Source organism: Lacerta agilis, chromosome 14 (genome assembly GCF_009819535.1).
Source record: "Lacerta agilis isolate rLacAgi1 chromosome 14, rLacAgi1.pri, whole genome shotgun sequence".
Classification (NCBI taxonomy): Eukaryota; Metazoa; Chordata; class Lepidosauria; order Squamata; family Lacertidae; genus Lacerta; species Lacerta agilis.
Genome location: NC_046325.1, coordinates 42,065,650 through 42,085,686, shown reverse-complemented (window position 1 = coordinate 42,085,686; position 20,037 = coordinate 42,065,650). Strand labels below are relative to the sequence as shown.

At 42.4% G+C, this 20,037-nt stretch overlaps 1 protein-coding gene across 1 annotated transcript in view; it reads right to left on the bottom strand.

Moving 5' to 3' along the window:
• Window positions 1-20,037, bottom strand: part of LOC117058480 (ankyrin repeat domain-containing protein 17-like) — a 78,967-nt gene that overhangs the window by 47,230 nt on the left and 11,700 nt on the right. The window contains 4 exon segments of the mRNA XM_033169663.1: window positions 2,840-2,987; window positions 7,033-7,180; window positions 9,454-9,610; window positions 10,935-11,088. Of these exon segments, the coding sequence (XP_033025554.1) occupies window positions 2,840-2,987; window positions 7,033-7,180; window positions 9,454-9,610; window positions 10,935-11,088 (607 nt within the window).

The window sequence follows — 20,037 nt, the reverse complement described above, 5'->3', positions numbered from 1 at the left end:
GATCACTAATTCATCGGTGACAGCAATGGCTCTCCTGTGAGTTTCAAGGTACTAATTACAAGCAATGAAGCCCCTGCCACAGGGACAATCCTGCATTTCTGTCATTCTCAACACGAATTGAGAATAGTCAAGGTGGCCCAGGTTCAAATCCCACCCTGGCAGTCCAAAATCCTCTTGATAGTGGCACAGCCTTTTGTAAGACACTGCAAAACTGTTGTTTTCAAGCAGGCCTTGAACACTGTATATTATTGTGAAGGTATGACTGATGCATAAATGAGATGAAGTTTTATTGTTACTGTATTATAAGTGTTTTATTATTGATAATTCTGTTTTAAGCCACCCTGAGCTCTCAGAGAAGTGATTAGTGAATGATTCCCAGTAATGATAATAAACAGACTCTTGTTTTCATGATCATTTCTCTTAAGAGTAAAGTGGTAGCAGGCATTCCCAAACTCGGCCCTCCAGATGTTTTGGGACTACAATTCCCATCATCCTTGACCATTGGGTCCTGATCGGAGTTGTAGCCTCAAAACATCTGGAGGGCCGAGTTTGGGGATACCTGGTGGTAAAGTGTACCAAATCTTGCCAAGCACATCTTGCCTCAGTCCTAGTTTTTTTTTATCCTGCTCCACATCAACCCAAAAATTTTGGAAGTGCTTGCTGGAAAAAGAACTAGTTATCAGAAATGAAAATTCAGAGGACTAAGAAGAATTAGAGAACACCTTCCAGATAACTGGAGAAGGGTACGCGGAAGGAAAAAATGGCTTCTATCTTTGGGGAAATATGAAATAAGTTGTACCAATGCAACCAAGTTTTCGTCTTTGAAAAAGAAAGCAAGATCAAGTTGAAGGCCTTTAACCTAGTCCCACAAGACATCCTCTCAAAAAAGCTTGAGAAAAGCAGACTAAAGGGAACCATAACATGAAACGCAACTGGTTGAAAAAAAGGGTCATAGCAAATGGTCCAATAAGTGGTTTCAATTGTACGTTAAGCTAGAAAAAAAAGATAACTAGAGACATTTCACTATTTCTCATATGACAGCAAGACAACAGGAAGGAAACTAATCAGTGTGACATGAAGTGAATGCACACATCTCTTATTAAGAAAAATAATGTGAAGCATTGTAAATTTTCAGATAAAGAATGTGAATCTGGAGGTTACTGTTAACTCACTGTATGTAAACTATACGAAGAAGTTTGAGCTGGTTTGCTCAAAGTTTGGTTTTGGCTTCTTTTCAAGGTTAGTCTTCAAATGACGTAAAACATGAACGTGTGGGATGGGTTTTAATGGGTAGGAGAGGAAATTAATTGAAATTTATCCCTCCATGCCCCCACATGTGTGGGTTAGACAGCGTTTCGAAATCGCATCCTTGGCAGCAAAATTAGAAGCACAGAAATTGAGCTGCAAAGCCTCTTTTCCTGCAAGTTCACCTAACGAAGAAAGCTGGCTTCCCCCTTCTTCCCTGCTTAACAAAGAATCAGACAACAACCTGTAAAGTAAATTTTAAAATAAGATTTACTTACTTTGTATTCATGCAGCGGTTCACAGCAACAGTAGCAGTGAAAACTATGCAGGCAACATACTTATGTTTACAGTATAATCAGCTTCAGGCATGTGCCTGGAGCTGGAGCAGGCAGAGGCATGTCTGCATCCATCACTGGTCAGAAGAAGAAAGAAGAACAGAAAGTGCTCTCTGCTCCTCCCTCTCCAGGAGAAGAGGGGAAATGACACCACACTGAGCCCTCCCTATCAATTGTATTTCTGTGGTCTGAGTATCTGCCTTTCAGAAATACAGCCCCTCCTCACTCTAACTAGCAAGGATATGCATTTGTTAGGTTTGGCTGCTCATTCCCCATGGATTGGTTTGTTTCCTCCGTGGCATGGCAGCAGGAATGGGCAATGAGCAACTCACAAACTTTTGAGCAGCCTCCCCCAGCTTGTTGCGCATTCACATTGAGCCACAGATTAGGTAAAGGTAAAGGGACCCCTGACCATTAGGTCCAGTCGTGTCCGACTCTGGGGTTGCGGCGCTCATCTCACGTTACTGGCCGAGGGAGCCGGTGTACAGCTTCCGGGTCATGGGGCCAGCATGACTAAGCCGCTTCTGGTGAACAAGAGCAGCACACAGAAACGCCGTTTACCTTCCTGCCAGAGCGGTACCTATTTATCTACTTGCACTTTAACGTGCTTTTGAACTGCTAGGTGGGCAGGAGCTGGGACCGAGCAACAGGAGCTCACCCCGTCCCGGGGATTCGAACCACCGACCTTCTGATCATCAAACCCTAGGCTCTGTGGTTTAACCCACAGCGCCACCCGCGTCCCAAACGAGCCACAGATTAAACTACTGCAAACAGGGCCAGTGTGTATCGGTGTGTCTGGTTTTTTTGGTGCAGTTTTTGCAACAACATAAAGGGGGAGGGCAATGAATTTAAATTCAAAAGTTGCCAGCATTGGAACCAAGTTGCCAGCTCTGCAGAGAAACTGCTAGCATTCCTGTACTCTCTTCACATTCCAACTTCACCTAGTTGTTTTGCATTGTTTTCTGCCAAACTTAAAAATAATGTCTTCTTGACCCAGATGAGGGAGAACGGTGCATTAAATCCCCTTCCCCTTTTTCTGCACTCACTTCTTTTGGAAACACCTCCTTGCTCCGGTGTGGCAGTATCTCTGTTGCCTACACTCTACTGCCAACCAATCTCTGCCAAAATTCTTCAGATTTCCCCAAATGGTGTAATATTGAACAGCCAGCAAAATACTGAATTCCTTCATATAAGAAATGCGGTACAGTTCCCAGGTTGCGACACGTTCCGTTTACGTTTAATTGTGACACGTTCATTACCTGTTGATGACTGTGCATTCACGTCAGCGCCATGAGCTAGCAGCAACTTGACCATTTTGACATGTCCTCCATTAGCAGCAGCCATTAAAGGTGTCACATCTCCTTTGATGCCTCTGTCTTCAACATTTGCATGCATGGCCAGAAGAACCTGTTGGCAGAGAGAACAAAAAACTGGTAAGGTAGAAGGGACTGGTCCAGTTAGGTGCAATTCTCGTGTGCTTACTGTGTCTTGTAAAATAATCTGTGCGAGAACCTTCAAGCGTAAAATGTACAGTGGGTATTTATGGGTTCCATTATCACTGCAGATGATGACAGCAGCCACAAAATTAAAAGATGCCTGCTTCTTGGGAGAAAAGCGATGACAAACCTAGAAAGCATCTTAAAAAGCAGAGACACCACCTTGCTGACAAAGGTCCGCATAGTTAAAGCTATGGTTTTCCCAGTAGTGATGTATGGAAGTGGGAACTGGATCATAAAGAAGACTGTTCGCCGAAGAATTGATGCTTTTGAATTATGGCGCTGGAGGAGACTCTTGAGAGTCCTATGGACTGCAAGAAGATCAAACCTATCCATTCTGAAGGAAATCAGCCCTGAGTGCTCACTGGAAGGACAGATCCTGAAGCTGAGGCTGCAATACTTTGGCCACCTCATGAGAAGAGAAGACTCCCTGGCATAGACCCTGATGTTGGGAAAGATGGAGGGCACAAGGAGAAGGGAACGACAGAGGATGAGATGGTTGGACAGTGTTCTCGAAGCTACCAACACGAGTCTCACCAAACTGTGGGAGGCAGTGGAAGACAGGAGTGCCTGGAATGCTCTGGTCCATGGACATGACTAAACAACAACAAGGTATATTAGCATGTTTGTGCTTCAATTATGCAGTGTTTTGTCTACATTACATTACACAAACTGTGTCCCAGGAAAGAAGGAGCAGCTGCTGCAGTATTTGCATCGCAGGAATGACAACATTATTAAAGTACAGTGATGGTTCCCCCCCACCACCACCCCCAGAAAGATCTAGACAAGCAATCCCAAGGTTTCGTCTCCAGTTTTCAACTTCTTTTCCATCCCATTCTATGGCTAATTCAGCCAGCGATGACTGAATTTGCTCCTTTTTTTATTTCTGCCACACAAAAATTCAAAGTTAATCCCCTATAAACTTTGCAAACCTTGCTCTTATATGCATACTTATGACTGGGTGTTGCAAGGGCAGAGAAGCAGCGACTGTACCTATATTCTGTGCTATGTAACTAAATCCTAAATGAAAACTAATCCTATTCAGGATAATGCTCTTTGACTAGGCAAAATACTTCTATTGCGTTTTGCAGCTATGACCCCAACACTGAAGTGGATTTTTCAACTGCAAAAAATGCTCACAAAACCCAGAAATTATTGGGACTTTTCTGTGAAATTCTGTTCTTATCAAGGCAAATGGCACCAAGTCCTTGCATAAGCTTGCCGATCAGGGCACTGAAAACAGCCCCCCCCCCCATTTTGAGTATCCAGAGGAAATGGGGCCTCTCACCTCAAACCCCCGTCATAGTTGGCAAAGCACCCCACTGTTTCAAAGAAAGTAAAAAGATTAAGAACTTCCCTTGGGTTACAGAAGATGAACTGGCTAGAGGGAAAGGTAACAGTATGAATGCTCCAGAATGTTAATATTCTTCTCCTTTATGGTTGGGGGGGGGGAGGCGCAGAATCTAACAGCCCAAATGCTTTTGCAGTGAGCACTCCATCCACTTGGTTGACATCTGTTGTGATCACCTCATTTGAGAGTTTTTCTACCGGAATTCCTGGGTTCAAGTGTCATATTGATCCTTCAAGTGATTGATTTCAATGGACTGTGAATGAACCTGGAATCCTAGGAGTCCTAGGGAGAATGTTTGCCTGTGTGTGCAAAGCTCCATTTCACACCCCAGGAGAAAGTCTTGACACAAGATCATCATTCTGGTAGAGGTGAAGAAGAGACAGAGATAGGAAACAGTGACTCTACTCAAGCAAAGATGGTTAAAGCAATGTCCTTTAGAAGTTTCTTCAAAGAGTAAGAGTAGATTAGGAACCAACCTACAGCAATCAGGGCCATCAGATCTTACAGAGAGGACTCTAGGATGAAGAGACTACATACTCTTCAAACTGGGGGTGTGAAGGTAGGCCTCTGAAGTTGATCAAGGTTGATTAAGGTACAGGTCATCATCAAAACAAAGCATTTTCATATAGAATTTGCATTTGATTAGGAAGCAGATATGTAATTAAGGACAATATAGGTCTCTTCAGCACTGTGTGCACTGTAAAATACTTTTCCCATGCCTTGCTGCAGGGATGGCAAACCCAGGGCTCATATATATATATATTGTGGCAGCTTTGACAATTTGGTGGCAAAATTCTGCACATATACAATTACACACACCGTTAAAACATTTCACTGTCTACCAACCTTCATTGGGCTCCCTCGATTTTTATTTTCCCGAACCACAGTTTCAAAAAAAAAAAAAACACACTCCAAAACATGTCCTTTGTAAGTGTGTTTTGCCGCTATTAATAGTGCTAAACAGGAAGCTGCCCGTAGTGCCACCAGCAGCCGAAGATCAACTAGGACTGCCAATTCCTGCCAAAGGTATCAAAGTGGCAGATAGAGCTGCAATCAGTAGAAGGCCAGCGTTCACCTGAAGATTAACCATCACTGTTGAGTCCTTATGAAGGCATCCAGTGCCAGACAGACAGCTCACAGCGGACAGCATGAAGCAGTGAAGAGTCTGAGCTATAACTGCTAAGCAACAAAACTTTTCTTTGGATAATTTTGGTTGCGGGAGGAGGAAACTTAACTGAAAACTGGCAGAACTAATGAGAATTTTTTTTTTTTTACCAAAAAGGACTGAAAAAGGAATGATAACCATTTGAAAATGTAATTGTAAAGTAAATAGAAAACAACATTAAAATGAAATGATAATGTTGAAAATGAAGTCAACCTCCTTAGGATGGAAGAAGGTACTAAATGGGGGGGAAATTTTAAAAGAGGACTTAAATAAAGGAAAGAATTTTGAAAAATACAGCTAATGGCAATTGTGAGAAAATGATTCCTTCAATCTGCCACGTAGTGTGCTATCACACAAGTAACCTTGAGCACATTGTTTGTTATGTCTTTGCCAATACCGGCACTGAACAGCCCTAGGATACAAACAATGTGGCTTCCCTCCCACACTGCAGATTCGTGGGAAGCAATTGTGGTGGCCTCCACTTGTCCCAGGAGCTTCAAGGGCCGATTGCAAGTTTGCAGAGTAGTGGCTGAAATATAATTGAAGTCTGAAACTTCAAGCAAAGACCAATTATTAAGGTGGAAGAGTTTGTATTCTGGGGTGCAGGGAGATCTACACTTTCCACATGCTCTAATTAACTGAGGGCATCACTTAAATTCTAGCCCCCTCTAAGCTTAAAATCAGCTCAAATCAGTTTACAAAATGAAAGCAAAACGAACACAGTTAATCAATAAAAGCCAGAAATCATAATATAACAAACATCCTGGCCACAAATCCAATATAATTCCAGGTCTAACCTACTCTAAATCTAGGTGACCCTTTTGGCATATGCATTATTTAACAGGCAGCTGAAGAAGATAGGGTGGTCAACTGGTAAACTGGTCAACTGTAGTCTGGATTTGGTGCTCAAAGCAACTTTAATTATTTTATAGAGGCTCTCCCTAATTTTGGGTGTGAGGAAAGAGTTTTGCCGTTTGATTTGAAAGGAAAATCAGAAATGAATTTCTGCATGTATTTCCCAGAAGTTATTTTATTGCCATCTTGTACACATTTGGGAACAGCGAAGAATCACTACCCATATGCTCCTTAAAGATTCCAGGATGCACATGGGTTTTTCCTGTCCTGTCCCAAATCAATGACATCCCAGCATCTGAGTGCACAAAATCTATTCCCATGAAGTCCAGATGACCTGTTAGCAGATACCTATTCATAAGTATATGCGGAGAAATTGGAATGCTCCAGCCTTCAAAACAATAATTGGAGGGGGGTGTATAGAAACAAACAATTCAGAAGTTGGCTATCCCTGCTCTAAACACCATTGAGCTTAACCATCTTAAATGTAAAAATTAAAAATGCCCCCCTCCCTGTTCAAGATGGGTTATGAATCCAGAAAAGTCAAAGGCCAGTGCTCTGTATTTTCTGCCAAAATAAGGTACCAACCTGAGCTAGTTCATAATATCCAGCTGAGCAAGCTAAACAAAGAAGACTTTCCCCTTCTTCGGTGTGCTCATTCACACTTCGCCCTTCAATTAGCAATTTTCGCACAGCATTTACATCACCTTCTGAACAAGCTTCTGCCAAGCTGCGGCTATAAAGAGAAAGAGGAAATTATGGTTATACATCAGTGCTTTGAAGTGGCAGCACTGGGTCCCCATCAAATACAGACCTGGCATGCCACCTGGATACACTAAAATGCAACAGGTAAGCCTTAGAAAGCAAAAGAAGAAGAAGAGAAGAAGAGTTTGGATTTGATATCACGCTTTTCACTACCCGAAGGAGTCTCAAAGCGGCTAACATTCTCCTCTCCCTTCCTCCCCCACAACAAACACTCTGTGAGGTGAGTGGGGCTGAGAGACTTCAGAGAAGTGTGACTAGCCCAAGGTCACCCAGCAGCTGCATGTGGAGGAGCGGGGACGCGAACACGGTTCCCCAGATAACGAGTCTACCACTCTTAACCACTACACCACACTGGCGAGGATTACTATAGGACGTATAGTGGTCATCACAATACTTGCCCCTGGTTCCTCCAAAATTAGCAATATAACTAGAGTGCTAGGAACTGTCCTTGGGGCCAAGGAACTGGACATCAGGAATGGCTGCATGTCATGAATTAGGCCTCATGGAAAAAAATATGGAGCTAAAAAAATACACTGCCTGGCTATGGTTGTAGGTCAACTTTACTCAATCTGCTGCCCTCCAGTAGCTTTTAATTAGAACTCCAATCATCTCTTACCTCTCATAATCTAACACATTCATTTACACCAAGGTAAATCTGCTGGTGAACTAAGCAATCCACACAAATTTATTACTGGTGAAAATGGGGGGGAAACACATGAGGCTTAGAATATATTAGCTACTTACTAAAACTATAATGCAAGGATTTTGGCCACCCTCTTCTATTTTAGGTAACATGTATTCAAATACAGTCATACCTCTGGTTACGTCCGCTGCGGGTTGTGAACGCGGCCAATCCGGAAGTGTTTACTTCCAGGTTTCGCCCCACACGCACGCGCAGAAGTGTTCTGCGCGGTTCACGCATGCACAGAAGCGTGATATCACGCTTCTGTGCATGTGCAATATTGCCGCTCGGGATACAAACTTTTTGGGGTGTGAACAGCACCTCGGAACGGATCGTGTCTGCAACCCGAGGTACCACTGTATATGCCACATTAGGAAGAACCATAGGAAGCTCTCTTACACTGAGACAGACCCTTGCTCCATCTAGCTCAGTATTGTTTACACTGACTGGCAGCAGCTCTCCGGGGCTTCAGGCAGGGGACATTCCAGGCTCTACCTGAAGATGCCTGAGATTGAACCTAGGGCCAAACCTGGTACCTTGCTCCACCACGGATCTATGGCCCTTCCAACTGTTAACTGTTTAAAGCCAGCTTAGCTCAAACCCTTTCTTAAAGGCTTCCTGCAGGAATTGTTTCAAAACACAACTGAACTTTTAATATTTTTGTCCGAAACAGATTTTGCAGGCACTGAAGGGGCAAATCATAAACTGTATACGAGACAGGAAAATGAAGTCCAATTCGGTTTTTTATGCAGCACTCATCCACTGGATCTTTCAAGACAAGACAACACACTTTAGCAAAACAAAGTCTTACATTATCTTTTAGGAGGAAAAGGTCTAAGAACACAGGAACACAAAGGAAAAGCTTGAATGAACATCTTGAAAAATATTCACAATAACTAGACCAATACTATTGGCTAGAGTCTTGGAATCTTCAACAAATGAAATTTTAAAATAGCAGAAATTGATCCTGCATGTGCAGCAATATATTTGTATGTACATGTACAGAGAGAGAGTGCAATTCTAACAGTTTTAGGCCTGTGGATAGGGCTGGCAGTAGCAATCTTCACATACCTCTGCCCCAAATGTACAAAATCTTCCTCCCTCAATTCTCAGCAATTTGCAGAGAACTTGGAGAGAGAGAGAGACGTATTTCACTACGCTTGGTATGAAATATTAATCCTCCCTTTGTTGCCGAGTCCTGTGGCACATGCAGAGAACTTGGGGAAGGGAAAGGATTGTTCTATCTCTTCATGCTCCGTTTTGCAGAATGCAGCCATGAAAGATATTTGCCAGAGTGGGCCTAGATGGTGACCCCAAACAATGCCTGACTACGAAGACATGCCAAGATTTGCGCACCCCTTCCTCTGGGGGTTCCAAGGTTATTCCAAAGTGCACTGCTTTCTCTTTCTCGAGATCCCTAGTGCCAAATGGATTAAGTGGGAAATAATATTTGTATTAATGATATGGGTAATTTAGCAGACACTTTCGTTTCAACCATCGCAGAAACACAAGGAACAGCTGTCAAGACTGTTAGAACAGGCTCTGGTGAAACAAACACTCACTTGTCCATCTGCCCTGAATTTGCTGTACTTTCAGCTCTCATTCGGGTGAGCGCAGCAGCAGCTTCATCCAACGCACAGCTGACCGAAGACGTCAATCTGCGAAGCACCTCGGGATCTGCAAAGGCTTTTCCATCGGCTGTGGATAATTTACCTATTCCTTTTGTTCCAAGATCAAGAAGCCAGTGGATAAGCAGTTTTTGCATGGGAAAGAGAAGAACAAAGACCATTTGAGCCCATTCAAAATACTAGCAAAATACTAGTTTTATCATATCGGAAAAGTCCAACAAACTTTCAGCGGTGGAAATGTAGTGTGAAAATTCACTGGAGATCAATCTTTTGAGGATATTAAGAGTTACTAGTACATTCTTCCTGGCTTCAATGAGTTTATACTTTCTTATTTCAGGTTACTACCGATAGCTACCAGTCCTCGATTCTGACTTTTGAATCAGAAACCAGAATCTCCACACACCCAAATATGTATGGACCTAACGAGAAAGAAACTGACAGATTGTGTTTACTACAATCTCTCCTTTTATACACTGTTTTTAAATTTAAAATACATTTCCAAAGCAGATATCAAATCAATAAACTTAGCATTTAAAATATAACAAAAAAAGTCTGTCAACCAAGGTACAGGCAGAAAATAAAACCAGAATTAGCAAGTAAATGAATAGAACCTGCTCATAAAACAACATAAAACAGTCTGTGCAAATGTTAAGCGGGTAAAAAACAAGTTTGTACTTTGCTAAAAACTCAAAAAGGCACTGGAAAATCTAAGGAAGTACTGTATCTAAATTAAGATCAATAGTTTTTGGCAGGCAGGCATTTTCTGTTAGTGGCTCCCCGTTTGTGGAATCCTCTTCCCAGGGAGGCTTCCCTGGAGCCCTCATTACATATTTAGGTGCCAGGCAAAAACGTTTCTCTTCTACCAAGCATTCAACTGATTAACATTCTACGGCTTTTTAAGTGTGTTTGTGGGAGGGGGTTATTGGTTTGTTTTATTATATATGTTGTGTTTTCATTTTGTATTTTTCTGTTGTGAATCACCCAGGGATCTACCAATAAAGAGTGGTAAAGGTAAAGGTAAAGGGACCCCTGACCAATAGGTCCAGTCGCGGACGACTCTGGGGTTGTGGCACTCATCTCGCTTTATTGGCTGAGGGAGCCAGCGTACAGCTTCCGGGTCATGTGGCCAGCATGACTAAGCCACTTCTGGCGAACCAGAGCAGTGCACGGAAACGCCGTTTACCTTCCCGCCAGAGCGGTACCTGTTTATCTACTTGCACTATGACGTGCTTTCAAACTGCTAGGTGGGCAGGAGCTGGGACCGAGCAACGGGAGCTCACCACGTCGCAGGGATTCGAACCGCCGACCTTCTGATCAGCAAGCCCTAGGCTCTGTGGTTTAACCCACAGCGCCACCCGCATCCCAATAAAGAGTGGTACACAAATATAAATAATAACAATAATAATAATATTTACCGGCAGCTTCCAGTAAAGCTTCTAACCTAGCTTGGGTTTCTGGATCTACTGTTCTTAGATCAGCACCATCAGCAGTACTTGACAGCAGCAATTTTGAAGCTGTCTCCAGCATTGGATTTTCCAGGTCATCCTGATCCAAAATAAAGGACTCCACCTAAAAGTAAGGAAAATGTTTTAACACATACTCAATTTGCAATGCTATGACAAAATCAAAAGACACTGGTGAGGTCCTTCAATATCTAATTGGCTATGTTATAGTGTGAGAATAAATGGCAATACAAAGCATTCATACTGACTTGTTTCCAAAACACTGGCCTTATTTCATAGAATCATAGAGTTGGAAGAGACCCGGAGGACTATCTGGTCCGACCCTGAGGACTATCTGGTCCAACCCTCTGCAATGCAGGAATATGCTGTTGTCCTTTACAGGAATCAACCATACAACCATGGCGTTAACGGAACCACGCTCCAACCAACTGAGCAATATTTATGAAAACAACAAAATTAACTACAATACATATTATTTGTCTCTAAATTTATTGGTTTCTTTTGCACTCCTACCTAGAAGCACCATGCACAGCTACTTCTGCACCCCCAGTTGACATGCCACTCCATCTCTAGCCTGACAAAAGCTTCACATTATTAAGGGACTTTAGTCATTGCGAGCCATGATGCAATCAAAGTGTCTTAGATTAAGACTAACTGAGTAACTGTGGGGCTCATCTCATCTTCTGCATTGTTTACTAGCTTATTTACACAATAACCATGGGGACTGAATTCGGATCTCGATCTCTGTGTTCATTTAAATCTGTATACTAGTAGTTAATTACATAGAAAGAACTTAGACACTGTAAGTACTATCAGGATCCATATCCTCCTTCCTTCTAATAACTGATACCTGCTAGACTACCTCTTATGGAATATTGTATATATGGTTGATCCAAACACAGCAACTTTGCTAAATGAATAAATGCTTAAGCCAAGAAAGAACTTTGCATATGAAGTGTAAGTATTGATTCCTGTATTCATTTATCTTTTCAGTAATGATATAGAAATTCTTGATTATTCATATAATGAACGTGTAAATATTAACTAGGTTTGGTTTATATCACCAGTGAAAGTGTGTAAATGTACCAAATCCTTGAGAAAGAATATTTTGAAGAAGAAGACTAGATGTTCTAGTTTAGATGAGATGTAACATGTAAATTGTAAGTATGGATTTTTTTATCTGTCTGTTCAGACACTATTTACAAACTTTGATACCCTTTGCACTGTATGTTTTAATACTAATAAGGTTTGACTTATCCCACCAGTGTATGTATGAAAATACAGTAAATCCTGGGAAAGAATTTACTGAAGAAGCCCAAAACTGTCCATGGGCGAAACAGGGGACAAACGCCGGCACCCTGTCTAACTTTTGTGCGTAACATCTTCAATATTTCATCTGATTGGACTTGCTTTCATCAATTAACATCTGTGCGTATCATCATTGATATTTCATCTGACTGGACCTATTTTCATCAATATCTACAGGAGCCTGGCTAAAGAAATGTAAAGACTGAAATTGTCCTGTTGCACTAACTTGAATGAGTTTTCTGTTTGTGGCTTCTTTGTTAGACTTCTTGCATTGCTCTCTCTTTGGTTGGACTACCAATATAGAATTCAGTACGTGGAATGGTTTGGTAGATTTGTGTGCACCGTTTTTGTGCTGCTTACTGTATACTGATTATTTACACAATATGGCACAATGAAGTCCAAATGGGTTTACCATGTAGAGTAGGGTCTCACTTGAAAGGCAAGGACAAATACAGAAATCAGATTCAGAAGTAAGATTCAAACTCAGGGGAAATCCCCAGGGGCAGATGAGGGGCTACCATCATTATTATTCCCAGAAAAAAAGTTTCTGGATTTTGGGGAAACATTCTTTTAAACATTTTCTTCAGTTCATTATACACCATCTCCCAAAATTCTTTTGTTATCCTGCACGACCACAATCATCCTGACTTCTTCAGCTTCACAGGTACAATACATATAAAGGTATGGGTTTGGGGGGGGGGAGATAGCAGCTTAGGCAAAACAAAAAACAAAAAATCCCATCTTTACTAGGAAGGAAAAACATTTTTGAGGTACGAATAAATTTTAACTGTGTCCATCTATGAACCTCCTTTTGCTCTTCTGTAAGGACTACATAACTGACCTCATATAATTCCTCAAAATTGCAAAGAACCTTTATTCACTCTGTTAACTGCACACTGTTTTTTCTGCAAGTTTTTTCCTCCTCTCTCCAAATTTTGGGTTTTTAAAATATTAATACTATTAATAAAAATAATTAAATCATTATACCGCCCTTCATCTGAAGATCCCAGGGTGGCTCACAACAGGGGGGGGGGGGGAAACAAGAATACAAAATACTCTTATGCTCAGGTTAGCAGAAGACACACCTGAAATTCAACCTCATCAAACCTGCCAAGCAAACACATCCTCTAGTCTCAAAATACAGGCAATTTATACACAGCTTATATTTTTACGAAGATTCCATGGCATCCCTGCAACTCATACAATTGTGAGGAACAGCTTATAGACAGACAGCTGTCAGTCATTTCATCTCTCAAATTTGGCACTCTGTAACAAAGTAGGGAAGCTAATGCATTTCAACAGGCACTATTACTTTACACCACATACACCGCTTCAGGACCAAGGCAAGCATTAAGAGGACTTTCCCCAAGGCTTTTGACAAAGTCCTTCGCCAAAAGCTCCTCTGAGTACTCTTAATAATAATAATAATAATAATAATAATAAAATTTTATTTATACCCCACCCTCCTTGGCCAAGACACTGAATATAAATACAGTAAAAACATTTTAAAAAACAAACAAAAAACCCCAAACTTAGAAATCAAGGAATAAGAGGATAGGTTGCAGTGGCAACAGAATGGCAAGGACAGTTCTCACAATGGAGGAAGGCCAAGGAGGAGGGTGACCAAAATACTTGTATTGGAACTGGTGCTATTTAGTGTGTTGATGAAGCAATCCGAAGTTAGGGGCAAGCAGTGATGTGGACAGATCTACGGATGACACCGGATCATGCAATGGTGAGAACGCAAGTGGGATATGCCATGTTCCCAAAAGATCTCTTCGTTCTGGGTAAATGAGGCACACACTAACAAACCCTAACTTCACATATCCATTGAAAGGGTCTGAACCGGCAGTTATTAAGCAGGAAAAAGATATGATGGTCATGGTGGATAGCCCAATAAAAATACTGCCCCATGTACAGCAGCCATGGGAAAGGGCAAATTTCTTGCCAGGGATTATTAGCATTGGGAATGAACACACAACTGCTAATATTGTAAAGCTCTTGTACAAATCTATGGCACAACCACATTTGGAATATTGTGTGTGGTTCCGGCTGCCCCATCACAAAGAAGATACCGTAGAGCTGGAAAGGGCATCTGAAATGAGTTGGGAACATCTTTACACTAATATAAGGCATTTCTGGCTTTTTGAAAGACAACTAATATGAACTATGATGGAAGCTTGTAAATTATATATGGAGTGGAGGAAGCAGATAGGAACGTGTTTTTCTCCTTCTCTCATATTACTAGAATTGAAGGTCATTTTACAGATATCATTTCATCAGGAGCTCCCTTCTGCACAATGTAGGAACCCAGGCCTCTAATATGGCGGCACCTACAATACTCCCTTCCAATAGAAGGAATAGGAATCACTGATTTTATAGGGTAATAAACATTGGTTATGCTTCTTTCAGAAACAGAGCTAAGTTCCATCAGTGCCAGTTCCATCTCATTCCCTCAGCACCAGGATTTTCCCTTGTGCATCAGAACTCCCCCTGCACGCCCACTAAATCTGTCCTAAGGGTTTTCCAGAGCAGATTTTGGGAGGCTACAGGGTACATATGGAGAGAGGAGGGGCAAAGGTCTGTTGTGGAAGCATAAATCCTTATCCTAATTGAAGGAAGGCGTTAGACATTACCCCTAGTAGGCAATATCTACATGAAACTGCTGGGAGAGATTATTCAGGGATTTGGAGTGAAGTGCAAACACTCAGCTCTCTTTTGGGAGTCAGGTGAGGCAGTCAAAATGCTGAGTAACTACCTGGACTCAGTAATAGGCTGAATGAGGGCCAATAAGCTGAAGCTGATACTTGAGAAGACAGAGATTCTGTGGGTAGTTGATCTGCCCATCCAGAGAGATGGTGCTCAACCTGTCCCAGATGAAACTGCACTGCCTATAAAAGAATCCAGATCACTGCCTGGCAGTACTACGAGATCAAGTTGCAGCATCAGAGGACCAAGTAGTCACCTTGGCAAGGAGTGCCTTTCAGCAGTTTATGGCCAGTGTGCCAGCTGTGGCCTCTCCTTCAAAGATACAATGGCCACAGCTGTAGGCTCTGGCAATATCTAGGATTTACTGCTGCAATGTGTGCTGGGGGGGCACCCTTTGAAGACTTCGTAAGCTGCAGTTTGTTCAAAATACTGAGTCTGGTTGGCAGGAACATTTGTTGCTGTTCAGTCGTGTCCGACTCTTCGTGACGCCATGGACCAGAGCACGCCAGGCACCCCTATCCTCCACTGCCTCCCGCAGCTTGGCCAAACTCATGCCAGTTGCTTCGAGAACACTGTCCAACCTCATGCCAGTCGCCCCCTTCTCCTTGTGCCCTCCATCTTTCCCAACATCAGGGTCTTTTCCAGGGAGTCTTCTCTTCTTATGAGGTGGCCAAAGTACTGGAGCCTCAGCTTCAGGATCTGTCCTTCCAGTGAGCACTCAGGGCTGATTTCTTTAAGGATGGATAAGTTTGATTTTTTTTGCAGTCCATGGGACTCTCAAGAGTCTCCTCCAGCACCATAATTCAGAAGCATCAATTCTTAGGCGATCAGTCTTCTTTATGGTCCAGCTCTCAGGAACATACCTAGTCAATTTTGAAAGACAATTTCCAAGCATGCTTCGAAGTGCTGCTGCTCACCTCTGAAACCCTACACTGCTTAGAACTCTGCTCCTTCAGGTATACAGGGCCAAAGCTGACAGCCAGCCAAGCCAAACACATCCTAGGTTTGAGGTGGGCAGAAAGTGAACTAGGGAGAGGTTGTCTGTCCCCCTCAGGCAAGCCCTGCTCATTTGCATCTTCTCTCCTAGGGCAGCAATTGGGAGGAGACAACCCATTCATGGAACCCCTCTTCCACTGCAGGAAAAAGAAAGAGAGGTCCCGGGTCTTGGGTTTAAGTGCTCCTTCCACATCACCCTTACTGCTCATAGGAAGTAATATTTGATGCAGGTGAATACTCCTGTACACGAAAGCTTATGCCATCACTGGTATTGAAGGTGCACTGGAATAGCAGGTAGAGCTTTGCAGTTTGGGGATATGGGGTGAGGGAAGAATCCTGGCAGGCTTGCCTCACAATCCACCAAAAAGAACCAAGTTCCCCAAACAAATAGATACAGCAGACACTATTAACCAGACTATCAGGTTTAACTTCCCTATCCCTTGTACAAGCAGAATGTATTTTCAGATGTGGCAGGTAATGGTGAGATAAGGTCTAACGTCCAGATCCTGTTAGAGACCTAGTTACCTAGGCTTAGAAAACATCACCTGGGAGATTTCAAGGTCTGTTCCAAGCTGAATGCTCAGTTACCACATCAAGTAGTGTCACTCTGTTGCCTTTGTGCGTTAGAACACAATCTCATTGCCAAATAAAGGCTTCCTGTGCAGGAAGGATGACAGCCTCAAAGATCAAGGTCACTTTCTTGGTAAGCTGTATAAAATAAAATAAAAAGGATCCTGATTTCTTCATAAAGGAAGCACCAGAAAGAAGAGATGGCAGGGACACCTAAAGTGTTTTTTCTCTGTGCAGCTACAAAACATGGAGAATTGAAAAGAAAACCAAGTGGAGAAATAAAAACCACATTTCAACGGCACTGTTATGTACTAGCTTAGTTGGACCTGCTTCCTCACTCTGTGGAGAAATCACGTAACAGGCCAAATTACTTGACACCGCACAACGGGAGATATAAGGTACTTAACGGTAGCTTCCTCTTAACAGTGCAAATATAAAAAGTTGAAATACAAGGTAGATCAGGCTGCAAGCAACTGTGAACGGGGCAGCAGCCCAGCTTGTGCTCTGTGGACTCTCCTTTGGCAATCCCCATACAGCAGTAGTGCGCTTAACCCAAGTCTGGAATAGCAACAACAATAAGGTCTCACATGGAGCCTTTATAACCTCACCTGCTTTAAACTGGACAGGGCTATAACCTCTCTTGTAGCCTGGCTTCTATCTCTTAGGACAGGGGTCAACAAACTTTTTCAGCTGTGGGCCGGTCCACTGTCGCTCAGACCTTGTGGGGGGCTGGACTATATTTTGAAAAAAGAAGAACGGATTCCTATGCCCCACAAATAACCCAGAGGTGCATTTTAAATAAAAGCACACATTCTACTCATGTAAGAACACCAGGCAGGCCCCACAAATAACCCAGAGATGCATTTTAAATAAAAGGACACACTCTACTCATGTAAAAACACGCTGATTCCCGGACCAACTGCGGGACAGACTGAGAAGGCGATTGGGCCGCATCCGGCCCCTGGGCCTTAGTTTGCCAGCATGTTTTTACAGGAGTAGAATGTGTCCTTTTATTTAAAATGCATCTCTGGGTTATTTGTGGGGCATAGGAATTCATTCTTTCCCCCCCAAATAAAATATAGTCTGGCCCCCCACAAGGTCTGAGGGACAGTGGACCATCCCCCCTGCTGAAAAAGTTTGCTGATCCCTGTCTTAGAAGAAGGAAGAATGCGTACCTTCTCTCTCCATACTGCGCTCTTAACATAGAAAAGGGTAGTGCTTCAAAAGCTGCAAGGAGGCTTGTTCTTCATTCTTTCCTGCCACTGGAGGCAGCTATCCCTCTCCACAAGGCTAAAGTTGGCTAAAACAGTCTTATGCTGAGACTACTGTGCAAACAAATACAGCTTTAAATTAAGAACGGTGGGACATGCGGCAGGGCAATATATAGCAGCCATCTCCTCTGCCGCTCCATGTGTCATTTCCTAAAAGCTTTCCCTTACCACCGCCACCCTTTAGGCCAACGCCCAATTAAGGCTAGAAAGGAAATGACCTCTTGTGCAGATTCTAGAAGGTAGCCCTGGCTGCTATGTGGGATGACCAACACTGCTTACCCACCCTTTCTGTGCTTCTAAGTGAGCACTCTGAACATATTGTATGGGATTGCTTCTGATCTTGTTGCTTAAAAAAAAAAATGGCAGTCACGTGCCTTGTATTCATCCCTCAGAGTCATCCCTGCTGAACAAAGTCTGCCTCTTAATCCATAGAATCAACTGTTTAGGACAGGAGTAGGGAACTGGATGCAGCCAGTGGACCAGATCCTGACCTCACCAAACTTCCATGAGTCACACTGAGAGAGTGGCAGGTCTCCATGACCTGAAATCACCATGGCATCCGTTCAAGTGTTTTCCTTTGCGGGCCAGCCTGAATTGCAAACAAAATGTTCCTTTGCCCCCCGTTTGATTTCAAAACCATGCAGGCAAAGGAAGCAGCTGCCTACTGCAAAGCCCATTTTCTTTGCTAAGGTGGTGTTATTTCAAGTTGCATGCAAATGAACACCATTCCTTGGCAGGCAGGCTTTACCTTTTAATGGTCAAAGGCCTGGAAACAAGCCTTATGAGGAACGGCTTAGGGAGCTGGGTATGTTTAGCCTGGAGAAGAGAAGGTTGAGGGGTGATATGATAGCCATGTTCAAATATATCAAAGGATGTCATATAGAGGAGGGTGAAAGGTTGTTTTCTGCTGCTCCAGAGAAGCGGACACGGGGCAATGGATTCAAACTACAAGAAAGAAGATTCCACCTAAACATTAGGAAGAACTTTCTGACAGTGAGAGCTGTTCGGCAGTGGAATTTGCTACCAAGGAGTGTGGTGGAGTCTCCTTCTTTGGAGGTCTTTAAGCGGAGGCTTGACAGCCATCTGTCAGGAATGCTTTGATGGTGTATCCTGCTTGGCAGGGGGTTGGACTGGATGGCCCTTGTGGTCTCTTCCAACTCTATGATTCTATGATTCTATAACGTGTGTGTGCGCGCACACACACACACACGACATGAGGTGTGAGACAATTGAGTGTGGTTTCAGGTAAATAGCTTTGCATGCCAAATTAGGTCCTTCTTGGGCACAATTTATTTACCGGTATCTGGGCCTTACTGTACTGTAAAATGTACAAACAAAATAAAAAATAAAAAATTCCTTCCAGTAGACCTTAGAGACCAACTAAGTTTGCTCTTGGTATGAGCTTTCGTGTGCATGCACACTTCTTCAGATACACAAGAAAGCTCATACCAAGAACAAACTTAGTTGGTCTCTAAGGTGCTACTGTAAAATGTACAGTATGTGATTTCTGTAGGACTACCTCTATTTGTGCATTCTTTGACTTGTTTTAAATTGTTTTGTTGAACTTCATTCTTACTGGATTCTACGGTTGTAACTGGGACCTTATGATGAAGTATGGGCAAGAAAATTTTTAATGAGCAAAGTATAGTGAAATCATCCTAATCTATACAAGTTTATTTCCTTCAATACAGGATATTTTGTGACCTGAGTAAACACAAATCAAATTCTGCACCTAACACACCACATTTTGAACCTAAATATATGTTCATTAAGCAACATTCTGCAAATATCATGTTATGTATATACGTTTTAAGATTTTACAATTTGGTACTAAATTTTTAAACAATTACTATCTAATGGAAATCAATTTATTTCTCAGAATGCATACAAATGTCATGCTTTATTCACTACATTGCAATTGGCAATGATCAGTGAAATGAATTTAAGTTAAAAAATGTGACTGGGGACAGGAGCACCTAGTCATACAAACTATCCCTAAACAGAAAAGCTCCCATTCTTTTTTCAAAAGCCACCAACATTCTTACATGTATTTAAAGCTGAAAATATAACAGCCAGCTGGAATTCTCAGGAACCTTTGATTGCTGTTAGATTCTGACAGATTCCACATAAACAGATTATTCAAGTAAATCTTAATATGAAGAAGTGTGCACTGTTAACAACTGCTTTAGCACTAAAATCTA